We start from the raw sequence: 22,416 nt of genomic DNA on the forward strand, positions 1-22,416 counted from the left end.
ATAAAAAAGGAAACAAGTGCCCAATGTTGGAGAACATTTTCTAAATGTATAGTAATGCAATATTTTACTTTTAAAAGTAAAATAGGGGTGTGATAATAGGGATAATATTTGTATTGTTATAATATTTTAATTATTATTACAATAAAAGGATCGATCACCCTAAAATTATAATTAATTTATCACTTACTCACCCTGGTGTTGTTCTAATTAAATTCTTCTTTCTTTTTCGAAACCAAAAATTGAGAATTATTTTTTTTAAATGTCCCACACGTGGTTGTCCATACAGTATAATGGCAGTGAATAGCGACCAGAATCAAGCTTTTTATAAAAGACGCAAAAGTGTCACATAATGGTTCCATGCAACACGTGCCATATATTCCAACCCTTCTGGGGGTATACAATAGGAGTTGGTGAAAAAACAAACCACTTTTTTTTTTTATCTTCTGTGATCGACCGCACATTCATTAGACTATTAAAGCTCCAATTCACTTTGACATGATACTTCCTGACAAACACAGCGGATTAGAAGTACATGGGTTATATTTCATGTCACATTCTTCTTAATGTTGATTTCACATACCTTGAGAGTCTCACAAATGAGTGAGAATCATTAAAAACATAACATTTCTAATTGTTTTCACCAAGCGCTATTGTATACCACCAGAACACTTGGAAAATATGGCATGTGTTGCATGGAATCATTCTGTAATTCTTGTGCATTTTTATAAAAAGGCTTGTTGCTGGTCACTATTCTCTGAAATTATATGGAAGAGCATTAGTGGTACTTAAAAAAAAAAAATCCTTCTCCTTTTGTGGTCTGCAAAAGCAAGTACACCTACGGCATTAGATAAACACCAGGGTGAGTAAATAATTACTTAATTTTTATTTTAGGGCGGACTATCCCTTTAAAATAACAGCTTTCTATTTGATTATATTTTATTGTAATTTATTTCTGTGATGGCAAATTAGATTAGATCATTACTACAGTCTTTAGTGTCGCATGGTTCATCAGAAATCATTCCAAAATGATGCTCAAGAAACATTCCTTATTATCAATGTTGAAAACAATGGTGCAGCTTAATATTTGTGTGGTAACATTATACATTTTTGTTCAGGATTCTTTGATGAATAAAAAGTTCATAAGAATATCTATTTCATTTTTTGTCTTAAAAAGGGGCATTAACTAATGTTAACAAATATAACATTTGATTTCCATAATGTATTAGTAAATGTTGAAATTAACATTAACTAAGATTAATAAATACTGTGTAAAAGTATTGTTCATTCTTAGTTCATGTTAACTACAGTAGTTAACTAATGTTAAAAAATGAAACCTTATTGTAAAGTGTTCAGAATGTTTAGGTGTGTCCAGACGTTCGACCAGTTGTGTATGTTGTTTGTATGTACGTGGGCCTTTATTGTAGCTCTATTGGTTCAGCTAATTTCACAGCACATGAAAAACTCAATTTTAAGACAAGACTCTTGAGAGAACAGATATCATCACACAGACACTAATAAAGGTCACTTTCCACAAACAAAGAAAAATAATTACTGTCTTCAAACTACCACGCTGAATCAATTACAGCATGCCAATTAATCTCCTCACAAGACACAAACTCCTGGGAAGACATCTTTGAAAAACAAGTCATAAGCACTGCCTGACTGTAATAAACAGCACAGGACAGGTGTGATTATCCAGCGTAAAGCCGTGACTTACATCATCCATGTGCTCTTCTGCCATGGAGTCGTCTTCGCTCAGGTTGCTGGACAGGTCAGTATGTAAGTACAGGCTTCTTCTATTCCAGTCGAGGTGTTTTTCCCAAAAGCTGCAGACGGGGAACTGGGGATCTAGAGAGCTGGGATCCTGCAGTAAGCCCCCACTGATATTGTCCCGTTTATCACCCTCCAAGTCCTCATCCTCAAAACTCCCCCTGCCCTTCCCGGACAGCAGAGATTCCCTGTCTCCAGCCGTGTCCTTCCTTCTCAAACTCGGCTCCTGTCCTGTCCAGCTGGATCTACGGCTGCCCGAGTTACTGCCTGAGTCACTGGAGTGGCACGGAGAACTTCTTGGGCTAGTCTGAGATAGTAAAAGAATATGTTATCCTTGTAAGATGTTACATTATAGTGCCTATGTTACACATACTGCTTGTTACAGCCCGTATTATCAGGGCCCTGATACTCTGTTCGAAATATTTTGGTTAGGGTTGTTTGTTTTAGCCTTTCGAGGTTTACACCTAATAATAACAAGTTCAAACAATTCACACAGTCCCCAGCATGACAGATGGGCCACTGCAGCACTGTATCAAGCAATGCAGTTTAACTCCCCAGACTATCTGGAGAAAGCATCTACTTATTTTGTGGAAAAATCTGCATCCTTAAGAATTCAAATTCTGGAGAAGGGTATAGCCGCAGCCTGAAGATATCCAAATCGGGGTAGGAGCTCCAAAATAAGGTGTGGCTTCCTCCCAGTTCAGTGCAAACTCCGCTTCACAGCAGATTCTAAAGATTGAATTGTTTGTTTGACTTTATTGTCTGTTCTGTTCCTTTAACACTAGTCATGTCAATCACAGTGCTGATTTCCTAAACGACAAAATTGCTGTGTCTCCTTTCGAGTGTCCTTAAAGTTTTAGTTCACCCAAAAATTAAATTGATGTTATTAATGACTCACCCTAATGTCGTTCCACACCTGTAAGACCTCCGTTCATCTTCAGAACACAGTTTAAGATATGTTATTTTTAGTCCCAAGCGTATCCAAGTGTATGCACACTATCCTGATTCATGATTCGGATCGCCAGTGTCACGTATTTTGAGTAGTTTGGCAGTTTGATATGCGATCAGAATCATGAATCAATCTGCTGATTCATAACCATTTGAATCTTTATTTTATGTTTGAAAACAAACAGGGAAGAGAAGACAATGCTGAATAAAGTCATAGTTTTTTTTATTTTTGGACCAAAATGTATTTTTGATGCTTTAAGAGATTCTAATGAACTAACTGATGTCACATATGGACTACTGTGATGATGTTTTTATTCCCTTTCTGGACATGGACAGTATAGTGTGCATACACTTAGATACGCTCTTGGATTAAATATAAAATATCTTAAACTGTGTTCCGAAGATGAACGGAGGTCTTACGGGTGTGGAGCGTACATTAGGGTGAGTCATTAATGACATTTCATTTTTGGGTGAACTAACCCTTTAATTTTTAGATGACTTTGTATTGATGTAGTAGTCATTTTACTGAAATAAAGCAGCCCCAGTGACATATTCGACTGACAAATGTGCCCTCTAATAAGATCATGAAATGAATTCCCATGCATTCAAAATAATGTTTAATGTAAATGTTTCTATTCTGAAACGCAAGTTGTACGTAGACAATTGGCTGAAGCCAGAGCCAATGCCGCAAGTCTCTGTGCCTGTGGCACTTTTGTATCCCCGAGTGGCCTTGGACAGCAACATGCCCAGTGCATTATGGGTGGTGAAGTTTTCCTACTTATTTGGCAAAAGGAAGGATCAAGGATGTCAGCCTTCTTTAGGTTTTCTCTAAAGAGTCTAATTTCTTTTGGATTCATCTTTCTACTGCATAGACAGCCATTTTGCTACTAAACCTTTTAATGCTTGTTAAGGTAAATCTGAAGTAATGCATATAAAGACTTTCGACTATAAATCAAAGCTTCATATAAGCGACGTATTTAGCAGTAGATTTAGACGTGGAGTTGATATATTGGTTTATAAGATGTACATTTAGATTTTTTTTGTAATGTAGAGCATAAAAAGGCTTATGTTGACTGCAGTATTGAAGTTTAACTCCCCAGAATATCTGCATTAAGAAATATAAACAAAACACTGTAACTGAGCAAGCTGTAATTATATATATACCTCAGCTTGAAACCCCTCCAATAAGATGGCCACAAGGATGTTAAAGAGAACGTAATTCCCAAACGTTATCAGAGCCACAAAGTAAAGAGCTGCCCATGGTGAGGTGGAAGCCATTCCATTATACAGGACCACATTCCAGTCTTCCTGGGTCAGAATCTGAAATACATACACAAACAGTTTGTCTGATAAACACCAAAGAACAGAGAATGGCGGATGAAAGAAAGTAATAATAATAATTTGTTATATTTATATAGTGCTTTTCTGGGTATTCGAAGCACTTTGCATATAGAAAGGAGGGGAAAAAAACGTTGATGTTTTAATTAAATGTGCAATAGAGCAATGTTTTTTCTGTATGTGTTTTCTTGTATCTGAATTACGGTGGGGAAAATAATACAAAATTTGATGCTATAGCTCCAATTTGAATAATGTTTTGTGATGATACAGTACAAACTATTCAGACTCAGAGTTCAGCTCCTTACTGAAGTGAAAGAAATTGGCTTTCCCAGTCTAGAAATTAAGTATTTTTTAACCACAAAATGGTGTTGCGATAATCTATTGAGAATAGCTGTAAATATGTGTGGTAGGAAGATACAATGCAGGTTCAGCAATTCAGAAAATTGTGCTGATGTAAACACTTTCCATTGTAGTGAACTGCATAGTAGCAACTATTTTAGCTCAATATATAGATATGGAGTTAAGAAATTGGTTTATGGGATATGCAAATATTTCTAAAATCATAAATAACCCTAACCTGACAAGAATAAGTAATTATTTACAACACACTTTACATTTTGATAAGTCAATATTTCACAGTATGAAAAAATGTCTACTCTATTCATTGTAAGGAAGACAGATCTATGTACAGCTAGCACCGTTTCTGTTCTGACCTGAAACACAGTGACAATGGCCCACAGCAGGGAATCAAAGTTTTTCCTGTCAGGAACGGTGTCTCCATTCTCCATCTTCAGGCTGAATTTGCATCCAAACAGATGCATTCCAAGAATGCTGCATTGACAGTCAAATAAAAATGAAAAATATAAATGTTTAAGAGAATTGCTGCAGAATTACATTCCATAAAAAAAATGCATTAATGTAGCACAGTGTTTTCTAAATAATTCTTTTAGGATTAGCTATAGTGTTGGGGACATTGTGCAACAAGCCTGGTTCTAACTGGTTGAATGAGGGTGTGGGTGTGGTCTGCACCTGAACGTGAAGATGAAAAGCATGAGCAGCATGCAGAATGTTGCCACATTTTCCATGGACTTCATCAGCACCATCAGCTGTCTGTGCAGTGAAGGGAGGAAGCCCACCAGTTTGAGAACACGGAGGAGACGAAATGTCCTCAGCACTGAAAGGCCACCATCCATCTGCCCTAGGATCTCCCACACACTGCCATCGAAACACATGGTTATATTTAGTAATTAGAGTTTATATATTTAATAGTTCAGATGAAAAAACCACAACCTCCACATTGCTTATGCATGTATGCTTACAAGAACAATATGCATTTTAACAAGAAGCCCTGCTAAAATGCCTACTATCTTTCACAACAGCATCTGGGTAGCTTTTTTAAATGAGTAAAATGATCATTATGTTTCATTTCATCATCACAAAATCTTTAATATTTATTGTATAATTTTATTAAAATATTTAATTATCTATTATCGTTCAAAAGTTTGGGGTCAATACAAATTTTTGCTGCTGTTGTTGTAAGAAATATACTAATATTAATACTTTTATTCAGGAAGGATGCAGCCAACTGATAAAAAATTACAGTAAAGACTTTTATAATGTTACAAAATTTCTATTTCAAATAAATCAATTTTTTTTGAACTTTCTATTCATCAAAGAATACTAAAAATATATATATATATATATATATATATATATATATATATATATATATATATATATATATATATATATAAAGCAGAACAACTGTTTTTGATATTGATAAGAATTAGAAAATTATTGATCAATATATGCAGTTTTGATGAGCATAAAATATTTCTTTCAAAAACATTGAAAAAAAGTAGTGAGTTATTGAATGTTACAATATAAAATATATATAATATATAATATAATTCCCTGCTGAAAAATCCAGCATTGTCGGTGACCAGCATAAGGTATATTTTGCATGCTGGGACTGGTTGTTGGTCACCAACATAGAAAGTGGAAGGACTAGCTACACCAGATCAGTTTTGCTTGAGAACAGACCTACACTATAGACCAACACTATACCAGCTCTGGCCAGCCTGGACCAGCATGGAATTCATGCTGGATTATTCAACAGGGGTATAGATATAGATATAGATCTTACCTTATGACTACAATAATTCCATCAAATACGTTGTAGGGGTTCATGATGTATTTGAAGACACCAAAGGCCAGCAGTTTGGAAAAAACCTCAAGGACAAACATGCAAGTGAAGATGATGTTGCTGATCTCCAGAATAGTTGTCAACACCTCGGGCTGTGAGAGGAAACAGAGCCACACCTCATTACCTTCTGCAAACCAAAGTCATGCCAAGATACTGCTGGGAATACAACATGTGAGTGACCTTAATCACTGACCCTCATAATGGAACCTTCACCTTCAACATCACATAAACAAACAGGAAACCGGGACTCATCGGCTGTACAAACTGACGGCGATCTCTATAGACTTTTAAGGTAATCAGCTGACCTAACTTTTATTGTTGTCATTTTATTCAAATTAAATACCTTAATGTTAGTGAGAAGAAGAAAACAATGGTCATTGGTTATGCTCACCTTTGCTTGCTTCTTTGAAGGTGTCTAGAGTAAAATATCTATATTAAATGAAGCACATACAAAACACCTAACCCGGAAGTAATCCAATCTGTTTTATAGAATGTGGAAGTTTGTTGCACACCACCCTCATTTTGACATTTTTTTTGTGTTAGAAAGCTAGTAATAAGCTAGTAAACTAAATCATATTTAAATAAACCAAAATTACAGCAACATTTAGTACAGCACACTTTGCAAGGCATAACAAATTGTATCTTAGCACTTGAGTCAACTAACCAAAACCTTGGCAGTAGGCCATTGTGCTATGCTATCTATATTGTTAATCCAACATTATTACTATTACAACAATGTCAGTAAATGTTTAATTCCACTGCATAACATTATTCTGTTTTATACACAAGAAGACTCAATTCTTCAGTATTGTCCTCAAAACCAGCTGCAGAAAATGTCAGTATTGCTTCCACATACATTGCTTTCTGTGAGACCTCTATCAGATTGGCTAAATGTCAAGCCACAGAATTTGGTGCGAAACCATGAGTAGTAACATCCCAATAACATGGTGAGGAGAGATAGAGGTGCTGTCAGAGGCATTGCAGCACAACACAGTTATGTAACCAGGAGATCTGTTTGCCCAATAAGACTACAAATCCTCATCATTGTTTATAGATGAAAAATAAATAGATAGCTAACCTCTGTGCATGTCACAAAGACATTTAGTTTAATTGCAAATGACTACTTTTTTTTCCTTTGATCGTCTTTAACAATCATTATATAAACCATTATATTTTTCCTTTACAACAATTGATATGAAGCACTACAGTTATGACATTTTATAGGCCAACCTAGAAAAGCTAAAATGATTTTTTCACAGTGGATTCTGAATTATTGTAGAAAATAACAATGTATTATATTATACTACACCACATACACGACTTCGTCACCACCAGTAAGCTTTTTAAAAACTCTGGATTTAAAAAAAACATTTCCCCTGAAACTTTGAGCAAAAGTGCAATAAAAACACAGCAAAGCTGTAAAAGCTGACTAGTGAGAAAAGGAGTTTGCCTGTTCCTAGCCCTCATTTAGCCATCTGTTAGCAGCTGCCTTTTTAAAGACTTTTTTAAAGTAAAAGCTTTAATCAAATTACAAGGGGGGTACATTAATACTGATGTATTTTACATCACAGAATAGAATGTGAAAATGTCTTGAGCTTGTGTTAGTCAAAGACTGTATTGCAAGCATTTAACGAAAAACCTATTAAAAACCAATTGTCTTCATGCCAATAAAAACGAAAGTGCTTAAAATTTTTATGTTTTTGGGTCTCGGCCAACAAAAATACATCATCCCCGCACACTCTATTAAAGCAATGGAAGCATTCAGAATATTCATGAAGGAACCCACACTTGCACTCACCTGATCATGGTGTTCAATCCCCATACTGAGTGTGTTGACAAGGATAGCAAACATGATCCCTTGATTAAAATATTTGCTATCCACTATTTGGGTCAGTTTGTCCCGGAAGTTCTCCCAGTACTGAGGCAGGCGGATCCCAAGGGTGTTTGCTCGGCTGGGCTCTGCTCCATTGGAGACCATCTCCCTTTCTGAATCAGTCAGCTCCAGATCGATGGTCTCTAGGGCCCTTGCACAAAATGGGCAACTCAGGAGCTCAAGGAGCATCTGAGTGGGCACCACACCTGCTATTTGCAACAGCACACGACTGTGGCCTACAGGGGGGGAAAGCACAGTCAGTCAACAGTTGCTACCTTTCAATACATTAAGGAAACATGAATGAACCATTACATTTGCTTTAGGAAGCAAACATGCATTTTATATATAAGGGTACAATTAAAATGTTAATGAAGTGTTTTACATTACTTCACATAAAAAGACCATATCATAATTAGTTATGTTTAATACTGCAGTTTGTAATGCAATACTGTAATCATGTTACTTTTAAAAGTAACATTCCCAGACACCAATAGCTGATTTGTCTGACTCATGATTTATCATTCACATGATTTATTCAACCTGGAATTTAACTCAAACTTTAATAGATCTTACAATTAACCTAATGTGTATTGTAAGGTCATGTACTTCAATGATTACACATAGTATCTAGACCTAATTTGTTCCGCTTTACCAGTTACTTTAACTAGTAAGTCTATTGGTTTATATTCTAGTCACAGTCAGGACAGTGCTCAATATATTCGGATACAGAAATCCACAAATAGTCATTCTGCAACAGACTGATGTAGAAATGAAAACTTAAAGATATGCCTTGGTTCTCTGGGGCTGAACAAATGATATAATGCAAAACCAAATGTACTAAATTCTACTTATTTATTCCAAACAGTAATGTAGTACTGGGACAAAATGTACTGCTCCTGCTGTAAATGTATCACTGAAACTCATTTACATGTTATAGATTTAAAGGAACAATCAACCAAAAAAAACAATAAAGTGTGCTAAATTTCCATGTCTTTCAAACCTGTATGATTTTAACTTATGTTGGAAACCAAACCTTTTTTTGTTATCTTTGACTTCTTAGGACAAAGAAATGTTAAAAAACACAGAAGAACCAGATACTGCATTTCCATCCAAATCTTTCACCATTTCCAAATCTTTCATATTTCTGAAAATTTGCCTAAAGGAGTGTAACAGCTTGTACAAAGAACTTCTGATATTATTTTTTGGTTAATACTGTAGTAAGAAAACGGTCTACTCGTCTTTCGTTCATGCTAAGTGTTTTGCCTCTTATTCTGTATCAGACAGACAAAACTCAACATTTAATGTCAATTTTGACTTACATTAAACAGAAAATTCAACTCAGCCTTTAGTGCATTTTGACTTTATGCATTTACTCCCAGTTTTATCAAGCTAGTGGCATTTCTGATCACTGATGTCTTACAGACATACATGAATATGTGAATTTGGATTAAATGAGAGCTGTGGTAAATATTAAGTTGAGTTTGGAAAGACATGAGATGATGAGAATTTTTTATTTATTTGGGTAAACTAAATCTTTAATGCTACTCAGCTAGAACCCCCAGCAGCCTGAACCCTTGAAAACTAACTGATCTTTTCCCTCCAATGACAAAAAAAGTCAGCTGCCTCTGTCTAACAAAAGGAATCAACGGTTAACATAGGATTTCAAAGGGCTTGATGGCCGCAATCGCTGGAGTGCTGGCTATTGCCTCACTCCTTAAAAGATGGTGTTAATGACTTTAACATTTGAAGTGTCGATTTTCTGTCGCATTCGTAAAGGGCTGCCTGACAATTATTTCTCAGAATGCCTTTCTTTAACCTGAAACAGGCTGCATAGGGCGAATACAAATGGACCTGACTGGAAGTGGAAATGAAGTCTATGAAAAACTTACTATGTTCTCCTATGAGCTGGTGTAGCTTCTCAAAAGGATCCATGGTTGGCAAGATGGTTGGGTAGTTAATAGTTCCCCCATAATAGTTCCCATTCGACACCATTTCCAGAGCCTCGCCGGGTCCAGTAGAGGCCACAGGACTGGGGTTGCCATTGCTGAGGTGCTGTTGGTGCTGTTCGAATAGGTTGTGAATGGACATGCTGTGACTGTTGACCCCGTCGCCACTGCCTCCTCCTCCTCCTCCTCCTCCTCCTCCTCCTCCTCCTCCTCCTCCTCCTCCTCCTCCTCCTCCTCCTCCTCCTCCTCCTCCTCCTCCTCCACTCAGCACGCTGATGGGCTGTACTTCATTTCTGTTCTTCCAGACTTTCCGGTACAGGTGGCTTATGTACTCGAGCATCTCCTTGTAGCAGCTCCGCAGCACAGAGTATCTGGCAAAGGAGTAGCTTGGTCGCTGCTTTTGCATCTGCTGGCTCTTAAACAGCTTAGTTTCAGCAAACTGGGTTGCTATTACCACCAGGCACAGGTTTATCATGAAGAAGGAACCGACCTGAGGGACACAAAGGTCACTTTAGTTTACCATTATGAACATGTGGAGTCTCTTTAATGCCTATTTAATGCTTGTTTTACACCTCACATGTAAGTAGTGCACACACTATAATTCAAATGTTTGTCTAATGCTCACAGAGGCTGCATTTAAAAAAATCTAATATCCAGTAAAACCGCAGTATTGTAAAATATTATTATTTTGCATTAAAGAATTAATTATTAATAATATTTTTAATATATTTTAAAATGTAATTATTCCTGTGATGACAAAGCTGAATTTTCAGCATCATTACATTAGTCTTCAGTGTCACATGATTCTTCATAAGTTATTCTAAAATGCTGATTTGATTTCTTATTATTATCAATGTTGTGTGTATATTTTACCATTCATATTAACCAGGGTTCTGCTCAGTTCAAACTCAGGAACTGAGCTGTAATTTTAAAGTCATTCTCAAGTAAAATTCCTGCATTTGAATTCAAATTTAGGACAGATTCTAAATAAGGTTCATTTAAGCTGAGTATCAGATCTATTTGTAATGTCACCTGTACATTTGTAAATACTACTTAATACTTCACAAATGTATAGACCAGTTAAATTTGTCTGAATTGTAATTTAATAAATTCCACTTCCTGTCATTGTGCTCTACTCATGTATATGGCATGAAACAGGCTGAAAATATGAAACGTGTTACAGTATACTTACTATAATAAGAAATATAAAATATATAAAATTGTAAAAGGAGTGCGCATCCATGACATAATACATTATGTCCGCCCATCCTTCCAAAGTAATAACCTGCAAAAAACAGAAGAGAAATTAAGAAGAAATGCTGTGAGATGGAAGATTTAAGTGATCATTATCTTGAGTTTGGCCCTAAAGAATAGCAGTCTCAGGGGATCACATTTCCAACTGTGCAGATTGCTGGTGGCTCAAACACTGAGTTTTGAGAGTTTGCTTGTGGAATGGAAAGCCTGCAAAACTGTATTTTTTCACAATCTAACTGGTTTTGACTTACCTGCTAACTATGTTCAACAATAAACACACATCACTGGAGAATATTTGTGAATTATACCATGGTCTGTTTTAATACTCGATTCTGATTGGCTGGAAGGTGTGCAGTAAAACCGTTTAATGCACAGGTAGTTCCAGTCAGTTTGATTACAGTTCGAAATTAATCCGCCACTATAAACACTGGCAGTATCAGCCACAGATATGTATACATATCAATGGCAACATTAAGTGACATGAGACATGACGTGACACACAGAAGCCAATAAAGCGCAGATATGTATACGTATACATATCTATAACTTTGCGCGTGTTGGCACATCCGTGGCACATGCGGTCTTCATTGTCATGTCACTGACATTATCGCGACCAACACTGACACTGACATGACACCTCCATACACCGAGTTGCGGAACATGTCGGTGTGTGTCGTGCGTTTTTTTACATTCTATGATGGTCGTGACACCTACATTGACAGACTCGAGCACCTATATTATTTAATTTAATGCATTAAATGTAATGTGTCTTTATAGGTTGATGCGGGGTTCACACTAGGCTACATAATGATGATTCGTTCAAATAAAGATTGCCTTGTCACTGCAGTGTTGCCTGTCATTCATAAATAATTTTAATAAATCCATTAAATAATCATTAATTTATGTTCGATATGCTCAAGCAACGACGGGATCTTCAGACTGACATGAAGAGATCGCAAACGCATCTCTCTCTCTCTCTCTCTCTCTCTCTCTCTCTCTCTCTCTCTCTCTCTCTCTCTCTCTCTCTCTCTCTCTCTCTCTAATGATTTTAAATAAATGTGGTAATTTGTTCATATAAAAACATTTCGATGGCTCTACTTTATTTAAAGCGACAGTGTGCTAGAACTAACGAGACGTAAGAAAACAACCGTCATTTTAACCCGTCTCTCAAAAAACATCAGTACAGCTTTAACTTGTTTTTAACTTGGCAAATAACCATGGCATAAGCGGGATAATCCACGGCTAGCCATGCATTAAATGATTTTAATGCACGACCTAGAAGCAACCACCCTTCGCGTCGGGGGGTTCTTCGCCCCTACGCCGTGCATTAAAATCCTTTAATGCATGGCTAGCCGTGGATTATCCCTTACATGTTTCTGTTTTCTGAAAGCAAAATTTCCAACAGACCTCAAACGACACATTGTTTAATAGCATTCTCTGATGGAAATAGGTTATGGAAAGTTTTTGTTGTTGTTAATAAATAAATGTATTTGTGGCTTAAATTTAATAGACAGCAAAACTTAACAGTTAACTAATACTTTCAACATTTAAAATAATGTAGGAAAATATCTGACAAATTACAAATATCTGAAATGATGGACAATAAAAAAAAAAATCAAAAATAAATTATTGCAGTTTAATTTTACAGTAACTATTATTTAGGAAGGTCTAAAAAAAAAAAAACCTTCTCCACGAGGTGTCATCTTATGAGTACAATCTAGGTCCTATTAATATCTTATGTCAACACAGGTGAAAACCCTTCAGGCCTTCTTTTATAATTGCATACCCCGTACAATCTTTATCCACTTGTTAAATCGTGACGTAAGGAAAGCCATTTCTGGGTCCAAGCCTCAACTCGTTTCACTTGAGAATGCCATTGACGCCCGTTTCTGAGCGCGATTTATTCATATTAAACATCAAACGTTTAAAAAAGTTGAACATTTTAAATACTTACAGTCTACACAACAGTCTCTGTGCTCACAGCCTCACATACATTAATATTTTAACGATTTAAAAAAGATGAATCACTGTCTGGCCATCTGGAATTTTGGTATGGAGAAAAAGGTTATGATTATAGCTTTTTTGTAGTATCACACCACATTGTGTGTGTATATTAGCACGGTTTGTAGTTTTTATTGTGGTATAAGATAGAGCGTTTGGACCCGGAAGCGCTGCCGCATGACGTCAGCCTTAACAACCTGATAGCCCAGCAAAAAGGAACACCATGTGACTGACCCACTTGGACAAATGAGACCGAGAATTATTACAGGTCTCATTGTGCTCCATTGTCCAGGTCTCATTGTCCTTACAGTGGGCCTAATGCACCCCTCCACCAAGGGCATGACAGTGCATATTAAATAGTCTTAAACAGGGGTCTGTGCCATCAGTGTGGTGATTCAACTCTTCTGATGAGGATGGATTGAAAGTACTAATGAGTTAATATGCAGCGGGACAGTTTTTCTTTTCTTATTTAATTTCCACACCCATCTAAAAATCTCATCACATCTCCTTCCAGGAAAGGGGCAGAAATGACTAAAACAGACATTTGCTCAGAGGAGATTCAATTATCTGGTGTGGTTGGAGCGTGCTTAACAAGACTTTGTTCTTTCAAGAAGAAAATCAAGCAATAAAAAGTTGTAAAAAGCCTCATCTATCTTTGGAATAACTAGGGCCTTTGACTTCAGGAAATAGAACACTTACTAATGCATTCACACTCCCAGAGTGTCCAACAATAAGACCATTGGTGACATGTGGAAAAGGGATAAAAAATAGGATTCCAAGAGGAATGTACCTGAAATATAGCTATCCAGGCATATCCAATGTGGTCAAAGTTCACTCCCCCTTTGTGCGGGTTGAGCTCCCCGGCCTCACACACATTGTAATATAAATTCCAATTAATGCAGCTGTTGTTGGTCCCATTCAGCCCAGTGTAGGCATGCCCAAGTGGAGGTGGATTTAATGTGCACTCCACACCCTCGTTGAGGTGGGGCACGTCACTGCACCGCAGCATGCCGTTTGCCCTGATGGTGGAGCAGATGAAGGGGTTGTCCTCACCTTCTTCACCCATATAGTATGGACTCATGGATAGATTATGAAGGCTGTGGAAACAGATAAAAAACAAAGTGAAATATATGGCATTTGCTTACCGATTTAAAAAAAGTTGGGACACTGTACAAATTGTGAATAAAAAAGGAATGCAATCATTTATAAATCTTATAAATTTATATTTTATTCACAATAGAATATAGAAGAAATGTTGAAAGATAGACATTTTGAAATGACATGCCAAATATTGGCTCATTTTGGATTTCATGAGAGCTACATATTCCCAAAAAGTTGGGACAGGTAGCAATAAGAGGCTGGAAAAGCTAAATGTACATTTACAAATGTAAAGGAACAGGAGGATCAATTTGCAAATTTTTAGCTCAGTTGGCAACATGATTGGGTATAAAAAGAGTCTCTCAGAGTTGCAGTGTCTCTCAGAATTCAAGATGGGCAGAGGATCACCAATTCCCCCAATGCTGGGGCGAAAAATAGTGGAGCAATATCAGAAAGGAGTTTCTCTAAAAAATTGCAAAGATTTTGAAGTTCTACAGTGCATAATATCATCCAAAGAGTCAGAGAATCTGGAACAATCTCTGTGCTCTGGTAAAGGCCAGAAAACCATACTGGATGCCCAGGATCTTCAGGCCCTTAGACAGCACTGCATCACATACAGGAATGCTACTGTAATGGAAATCACAACATGGGCTCAGGAATACTTCCAGGAAGTATTGTCGGTGAACACAATCCACCGTGCCATTCGCCGTTGCCGGCTGAAACTCTATAGGTCAAAAAAGAAGCCTTATCTAAACATGATCCAGAAGCGCAGGCGTTTTCTCTGGGCCAAGGCTCATTTAAAATGGACTGTGGCAAAGTGGAAAACTGATCTGTGGTCAGACAAATCAAAATGTGAAGTTCTTTTTGGAAAACTAGGACGCAATGTCATCCAGACTGAAGAGGACAAAGACAACCCAAGTTGTTATCAGCGCTCAATTCAGAAGCCTGCATCTCTGATGTTATGGGGTTGCATGAGTGCGTGTGGCATGGGCAGCTTACACATCTGGAAAGGCACCATCAATGCTGAAAGTAGAGGTTAGATCGGGCTCAAAAAAAATCAAGCCTGACCCTACCCGAGCACGTTGTGTCCGAGCCCGGCCAGGTCCGACACATTAACTGTAATTATGAGCCCGAGCCCGATTTAAACCCGACCATTGTTCAATACGTGGGCGTTTTGATGAGAACGAGCCTGTAATGAGCAAAGCGCAGCGAAGCGGACTGGTGAGGCTCATGATAAAACTACATTGATAAACTTAAATGAGTTGATAACATCGCTGTTTTCTCCACAGCGACTGTACAGCTGAATACAATTTTGTTGCAATATTTTCATGTTTAACACTTTGAAGATGCTTTGTGAAGGGGGGATTTTGAAATCCACTGCCGCTTCAATATACCTGTATATATTTATATCCTAATTAACTTTATAATCAAAACTTTAATCAATATTTATCCTGCATTATTATAATGATTCTATCCAGTTATGATTTTGTTTTAGTTTCTTGTTTTCTAAAGTGTGTATTTGGTCTCTGAGGAGTGACTGAGGGTCTGGCCTAGAGATGTGTGATGTGTCACTAAACACTGGCAACAAGGTCGTGTGTTTGGATTTTGGAGGTATCACACACCCCTAACATGTCAGGAGTGGAGTAACAGCGTTTGCTCACTTAGCCCGGCTTCCAGATATGAAATATGGATTTGTCTTTCATTTAATTTATTATGTTTTATTCCTTTTATATTTCCTTTTACTGAAACACTGAAGACTCAAGATGAATATTGCCTGTACTAGTGTGTGTTCCTCTCACTAAATGAAAGCACATGTTATCAGTATGTTTTGGTAAGAACTAGTTAAAACTGGAGCTTAATCAGCTCCAACCTTGGAGAGACTGTGTATCTGTGTATGTGCGCAATATTCTATGCTACAGATCAGAATGGTGTACAATGGGCACCCTAAGAGATGGGTGGACTTGTTGTTCTGGGCAAGCTGGCGCCTGCTCCAGATCTGGAAGGTCACTACGGGCCTAATTCTGGGTGAAAGCATCAACAAGTGACACGTCAGTGGAAACGTGCATCAGATTAACTGACTCGAGTGGAAATTTACCATGACTATGCATTGTCTCTGAGCCAATCAGAACCATCCACATCGCAGTAATGACGTGGATAAGACCTTGAAAACGGTATAACTGTTGGGACAATTGTATGTACGATAGGGCGAGGCAACCAGACGGTGAGAGAGGGAGCGCGGCCTACGAACTCCTTGTGAGACTTGAAGCTGGCTTCTGCTTTTGAAACTGCAAACTATTCTTAAGTAAATTTTTCTTTTATTTAATTGGAATCCTGACTCTGTCTTCATTTCTTCACTACTGGTCCTGGGTCATAAGCTGTTAACCCCTAACATTTGAAACAATCATCATTGTAAAAGCGCTATAGACTATAAATAAAGTTGACTTGACTCCGCTCAAAAATCCGCAGGCGCGTGCTCATCATGATCCGCTCACCGGTAAACTGATGTTTGCTCAAATCCAGCTCATTTATCTGTAGCTTACTTTGTTGTAGCCATTAAACAATGTGTTTTTTCCTTCATATTTATGTTTAAATATTATATTATTTTTACATTTCATCTGATTATGATAAGTGAATAGATGCGAGTGGGTCAGAAATTATTTTGATGGTTATTTTGTTTAATATTAAGTTTTGTAGAAAGCATTTATTTCGTTTTCTTTAAACTGTATCTTAATTAAAAAAAAGGTTTCTTAGGCCAATTGCCTGGATTTAATAAATAAAAAGCAAATAGCAGACTATAATCGTGAGGTGAAGTCGTGGGGAGTGATCGCTTTCATTGCTCATGAACTGGAGCGCGCGTCTCATAAATAAACCGAAACTCATTGGAGGTGTGTGTACCTTCAGTGCTCGGGGACCAATGCCCAGCACTGATTTGACGCCAGGGTGCAATGCTCAGTTTACAAGACTGTCAGTGGCTGAAATGCCATTGCTGCTGGCAACAGTTTGCTGCCACTTTGGATCATACTGGTAGCGTTCATATGCTCCCAGCGGAGATAGGGTAAAAGAGGAGAAGAGGGGAAGAAGGCTGTCCATTAAATAAGAGCAGGACAGTACTTACGTTTTCACGTCATCTGGCATGAAACACCGATTCCTCAAAATTCCAGCCCACAGCTGCACCCCAACAATTCCAAATATATATAAAACAAATAAGCACAGCAGGAGGATGTTGCCTAATGCAGGCAGAGTTTCAAGAAGCAGAGTCACCAGTATCCTCATACCTGAAACACAAAGGCATAAGAAAACACAGACGCATTTTAATTATCCTGTGCAAATATACTGCTTTTAAAGTTTGCATAACATTCTATTAACCATTAAAGGGATACTTCAACACTTTTTCATATTAAACTATGTTATTCCCTTAACTAAGACGAGTTGATACATACCTCTCTCGTCTCAGTGCGTGCACTTAATCTCTCTGACGGGCAGTGACGATCTGATAGCATTTAGCTTAGCCCACTAAGCCCAGTTCATTCACTATGGTACCAAACAGAGATCAAGTGCGACCAAGCACCTCCACGTTTTCCCTATATAAATACAGTTACACCAATAGTTGAACACAAACTCCCTCACATCTCCCCCTCCCTCTCTCATTTCTGTCAATAGGGGGGATTGGGGATATGTGAGGGAGAATGTTTCAGCCGAGACTTTTTACTGTGCCGAGTCAAAGTACTCTCAGAAGTGCTATTCCGCCTTACATTATAGTTCTCCTTTTTAATCCGCTTAGAAAAGCTCCACGTTTTATTTTATGTCATCATACTTGATCATTCAATTATTCGTATAACTGTATTTAAATAGGGAAAATGTGGAGGTGTTTGGTGGCTTCTAACTTGATCTCTGTTTGGTACCATAGTGAATGAACTGGGCTTAGTGGGCTAAGCTAAATGCTATCAGATGGTTACCACGCATCAGAGATTAAGTGCACGCACTGAGACGAGAGACGTATTTATCAACTCGTCTTAGTTAAGGGAATAACATAGTTTAATATGAAAAAGCTGTGAAGTATCCCTTTAACTGTTTCAAAATCTACCAAATGGACATTTTTTAAACAAATTGAGGGAAATTTAATTAAATACTTTGAGAAATAAATGGGAATTAGATTTCAGCTATGTTGTAATTAAAATATATCATATTGCAAATGGACACATTATTATGAGGTGAGTTTTTATACGTTCTTTTAACTAGAGGAGCACTAGATATACACAGTAAAAAAGCAAGCACATTTCCTACAATACTAAGAAATGTGATTATCTTCAAAATACATTAAGACCAACAGAATCCTCCTATATGTTGCCCTATCTAGGGAAACAGTTGTTGGAAGAAAGAATTTAAAATTGTGTGAAATGTTCAGGGTTTGTGAGTTCCCCACATGCATTGCAGAATGAAGAATGTATGCAGTTACTGTTATATGACTGTTGATTCGCTGTTACAATAGCTGTTTTTTTTTAAACTTTTGTAGTTGTTTTTTTCTCCCCATTATTGTTAGTTTAAAAATATGTCAGGATTTACTAAAGACAGTGAACATTTTGCAGTAAAGAGACATGGACAAAGTTATTTTTGCAGCTGAACTTATTACATATGCATTTGTAGGATTTTTGCTTTCAGACGCAACATGTATGGGAGGAGAGTATTTCACACAAGGAATCACACAACATGGAAAGAAATCACACAACATGATTTAACAAGGTTTGAGCTCATCAATTAATTTGTATTTGCGCCAATATTTACAGCCCAAAAAAAGCATGTCTTAAACCTGACGCTAATTTGCGCTGCTCTTGTTAGATTGCATTGGTCATGATCTGGCTGTAATCTGTGTTCTTTAATTTGCATGTCGTCAGTAGATCGCATGCAGAACTTTCCACTCCCATTAACGCTTTTATGGGATTGCACACTCATGCTAATTTGCCCTGTTTAGTAAATCTAGCGCCACCGAACACACATTTATCAACGCCTTCAGTGGTGCAATCTAAAGCTCAAGGATCTTGGTTTTGACGTGATCAACCGAGTTTGAATCCGCCTTTTGCAGAGCTCGCTCTCTTATCACTTTTTCCATCACATATCAAATTGGAAAGGCATTTACTTAAAATAAAATAAAAAAATAAGAAAATGTTCTAAAAGTGGAAATAAAGTGCCTAACGAAACATTTAATAATAATAAAAGCATTTATTTTGTAGGGTTAGGGGTCGGTGTGTGTGTGTGTATGGGTGGTGGTGGGGCTTTTATTAAGGCGGGGCTTTTATGAAGGTCCCATTAATAATGGCGGAATCCATTTAATAATTTTAACAAAAATAATATTTTACACTGTTATTATTGCATCCTATTAATTTACAACAATACTGAGATGCAAATAGTATGTATCTGTCAAAATTAAATATAAACTGCATATAATTACTGTTTACAAATATTGCAAATAACTGCTACTTTTAAATGGTGTAAATAGAATATATCACTATTTTCACTTAGTATGCTATTTCCCTTAGTAAATAGCATCTATATATATATTTGCACTTAGTGAAAATATGATCTATAGCTCAGAAAAATGTTATTTTCACTTATTGTAAAAAAATCAATCAATGACCATAAATACATCACTTTATCAGGATTTATCAGCATGAAAGACACTTACCAGGTACTCTGTTGATGGCTCGCAGGGGCCTGAGCACTCGCACAGTGCGGATGGCTGACAGGCTGGCGTTATGACCATCAAGCGAATACTCCAACATCCTAGAGGAAGCAGAATAGAGTAAACTACTGCAAGCGTCAGATACTAAAGGTCAATCTCTATAACCTTTCTTTTTGTCGATCTTATGTGAGGATAATGAAAGAAAAGTTGTTTAAAAAGAGAAGTCTTGATGCATTCATCACTTGTGTTAATTTAAAGGTCATTTTTAACAACAAAGAAAAAGGCTTTTTTATATGGTTAATGAATCGGTGCCCCGGGAAATCTCACAGTAATTCTATTTCCCAACTGACAGCCTGTAAATCGAGTGGCGGGTCCCTTAGCATTCCCGTAGTGATAATGGCTGAATGCATGAGTGAGAAGTGAGAAGAGAGACAGGATTCCTCACCCTGCCATGACAATCGAGAAATCGAGGCGGTTCCATGTGTCACCAAGGTATGAATCGGTTCCAAAAATGCCCAGGGCTATCATTTTGATGACCATCTCCATCGCAAAGAAAGCGAAGATGCAGTCATCAAATGCCTGTGGACAAAAAACACATTAATATCAAACATATAGAAGGACAGACATTTTACATTCTGTAGGAGGCAGAACATAAAATGGGAGAAACTATTTACATGAACTAATTATATTTCAATGCTTTTGCATTTGCTTAGAAAATGTTATTATATTGCAAAAGTATTGCAATCTTTGTGAAAGGGAAATGTCCCTTTACGGGCTGTATACAGGAAATGCTGTATGGTGATGAAAACCAAAAAGTCCAAGGTTCCAATGAATTATCAATAAAACTCAGGTAATCCATATGCAAGGTAATGTAACAGCATGTTTCACACAATACCTAACAATGACCTAAACATAAGGAGGAACTTCAAAGTGATAAAGGACTAGGTAACGGAAGAAAAATTAACTGAAAGTCCATGAAAATGAAACACCAACTCTCGGGAAAGTCGCGCCATGATGACTTGATTGAGGGTAGAATGGAGGAGGTTCTGGAGGTGGACAAGGGACCGGCGAGGTGGTGTGAACCGGTAGGGGAGCAGATAGGATGAACCAGACAGTGAAAGAAGCCATGGAGGAGTGGATGGTGGAAGGACCTAGATGACAACCCAAGGTGGAGTTGATGGAGGAAGGAGCCATGGTGGGGTCTTGACTGAAGACAGCCCTTAGAAGTGGAGCTCAGGGCACAGATTGAAAACAGATAGGACCAAGCGACACCAATGGCACTGGAGACTGAGCATCTGAGGTAGAATCACAGCACCAGAGGACTGGGGCGAAGCCGGTGCGTCCGAGTTCCGGCGGAGCCCACTAAAAGCTGAAGGGGTTATGTGTAGCTGAAGGCCTGAAGGACCGTTGTGGGACGGGGGGACTTCATAGGATCTACTACCTTATGGATGGTGCTGGAGCACAGAAGACCCAAGGCTTTCCAGACAGTATTGAATTAGAGAAGACGAGGGGCTGAAGAGAACCAGCAGAAGCGAGGCTGACGGACTAACTGAATTTTGTAGTGGAATTGAGAGAGAGGCTGGGCGGTGTCAGTGACAGTAACACAGATCTGACACAGGGTGATAAAACAAGCTTAGTGCTGGCCAGGACCAGCGGCAATGAACACACATTATTGCATGAAGTGGTGAGGATGGTTCGTGGGTGGGTAGGGTGGGAAGCACTACCTCAGTATCTCAGTCAATCAGCCATCCCTCTTTATCCAGCTTCACTAATAATCTCACTGGCACAGATGTTATGGGCGGCTCACACACCTGGTCAGTCCAGTCCTTAGACATTTACTCCGGGATGGATGAGGTTGCTTGCTCTGGCTCCATAGTGAGCATCAGTCCAGGCATGATCTTTGTGACGGGAAACAGCTGTGTATCATTGGTGGTCTGGGGTCTGGCTCTGGGGAGGTGACGGATGTAGAGTGCGTGTCAGCAGAATCCTCTTCTTCATCACAGGCAGGAGGTTTCTCTGGGCATCGCAAGCCAGATCTCCTCATCAAGTCCAACCCAGAACCCCTCCATCAGTGTGATGTCATCGCTTGTGGCGAGGTGTCTAATGCCGATGAACTCCTCCACATACTTCTCAAGGTCTCTTCTGCCATGAAAAATAAAAATGACAGCTCCATTGGGCTTGTGAATGCTCCTCAATGGAGCTGTCATTTTTATTTTTTATGCACAATTTGAGCATTTTACAGGGAGAGAGAGAGCAAGAAGATCAGCTATGATTCATGTTGTGTAGTATATTCAGCTCTGGCCTC

At 38.0% G+C, this 22,416-nt stretch overlaps 1 protein-coding gene across 1 annotated transcript in view; it reads right to left on the reverse strand.

Moving 5' to 3' along the window:
- The window catches only part of LOC137043799 (voltage-dependent T-type calcium channel subunit alpha-1H-like), a 41,799-nt gene that overhangs the window by 14,475 nt on the left and 4,908 nt on the right, over window positions 1-22,416 (reverse strand). Inside the window, exons 3-15 of the mRNA XM_067420238.1 lie at window positions 20,557-20,690; window positions 20,115-20,212; window positions 17,550-17,709; window positions 14,127-14,433; window positions 11,274-11,366; window positions 10,346-10,571; window positions 10,025-10,291; window positions 8,061-8,371; window positions 6,203-6,354; window positions 5,086-5,271; window positions 4,770-4,887; window positions 3,883-4,038; window positions 1,718-2,077 (exon numbers count right to left, since the gene is read on the reverse strand). Of these exons, the coding sequence (XP_067276339.1) occupies window positions 1,718-2,077; window positions 3,883-4,038; window positions 4,770-4,887; window positions 5,086-5,271; window positions 6,203-6,354; window positions 8,061-8,371; window positions 10,025-10,291; window positions 10,346-10,571; window positions 11,274-11,366; window positions 14,127-14,433; window positions 17,550-17,709; window positions 20,115-20,212; window positions 20,557-20,690 (2,568 nt within the window). The remainder of the gene's footprint in view (window positions 1-1,717; window positions 2,078-3,882; window positions 4,039-4,769; window positions 4,888-5,085; window positions 5,272-6,202; window positions 6,355-8,060; window positions 8,372-10,024; window positions 10,292-10,345; window positions 10,572-11,273; window positions 11,367-14,126; window positions 14,434-17,549; window positions 17,710-20,114; window positions 20,213-20,556; window positions 20,691-22,416) is intronic.

The sequence above is a fragment of the Pseudorasbora parva genome, chromosome 2 (genome assembly GCF_024679245.1).
Source record: "Pseudorasbora parva isolate DD20220531a chromosome 2, ASM2467924v1, whole genome shotgun sequence".
NCBI classification, from domain to species: domain Eukaryota; kingdom Metazoa; phylum Chordata; class Actinopteri; order Cypriniformes; family Gobionidae; genus Pseudorasbora; species Pseudorasbora parva.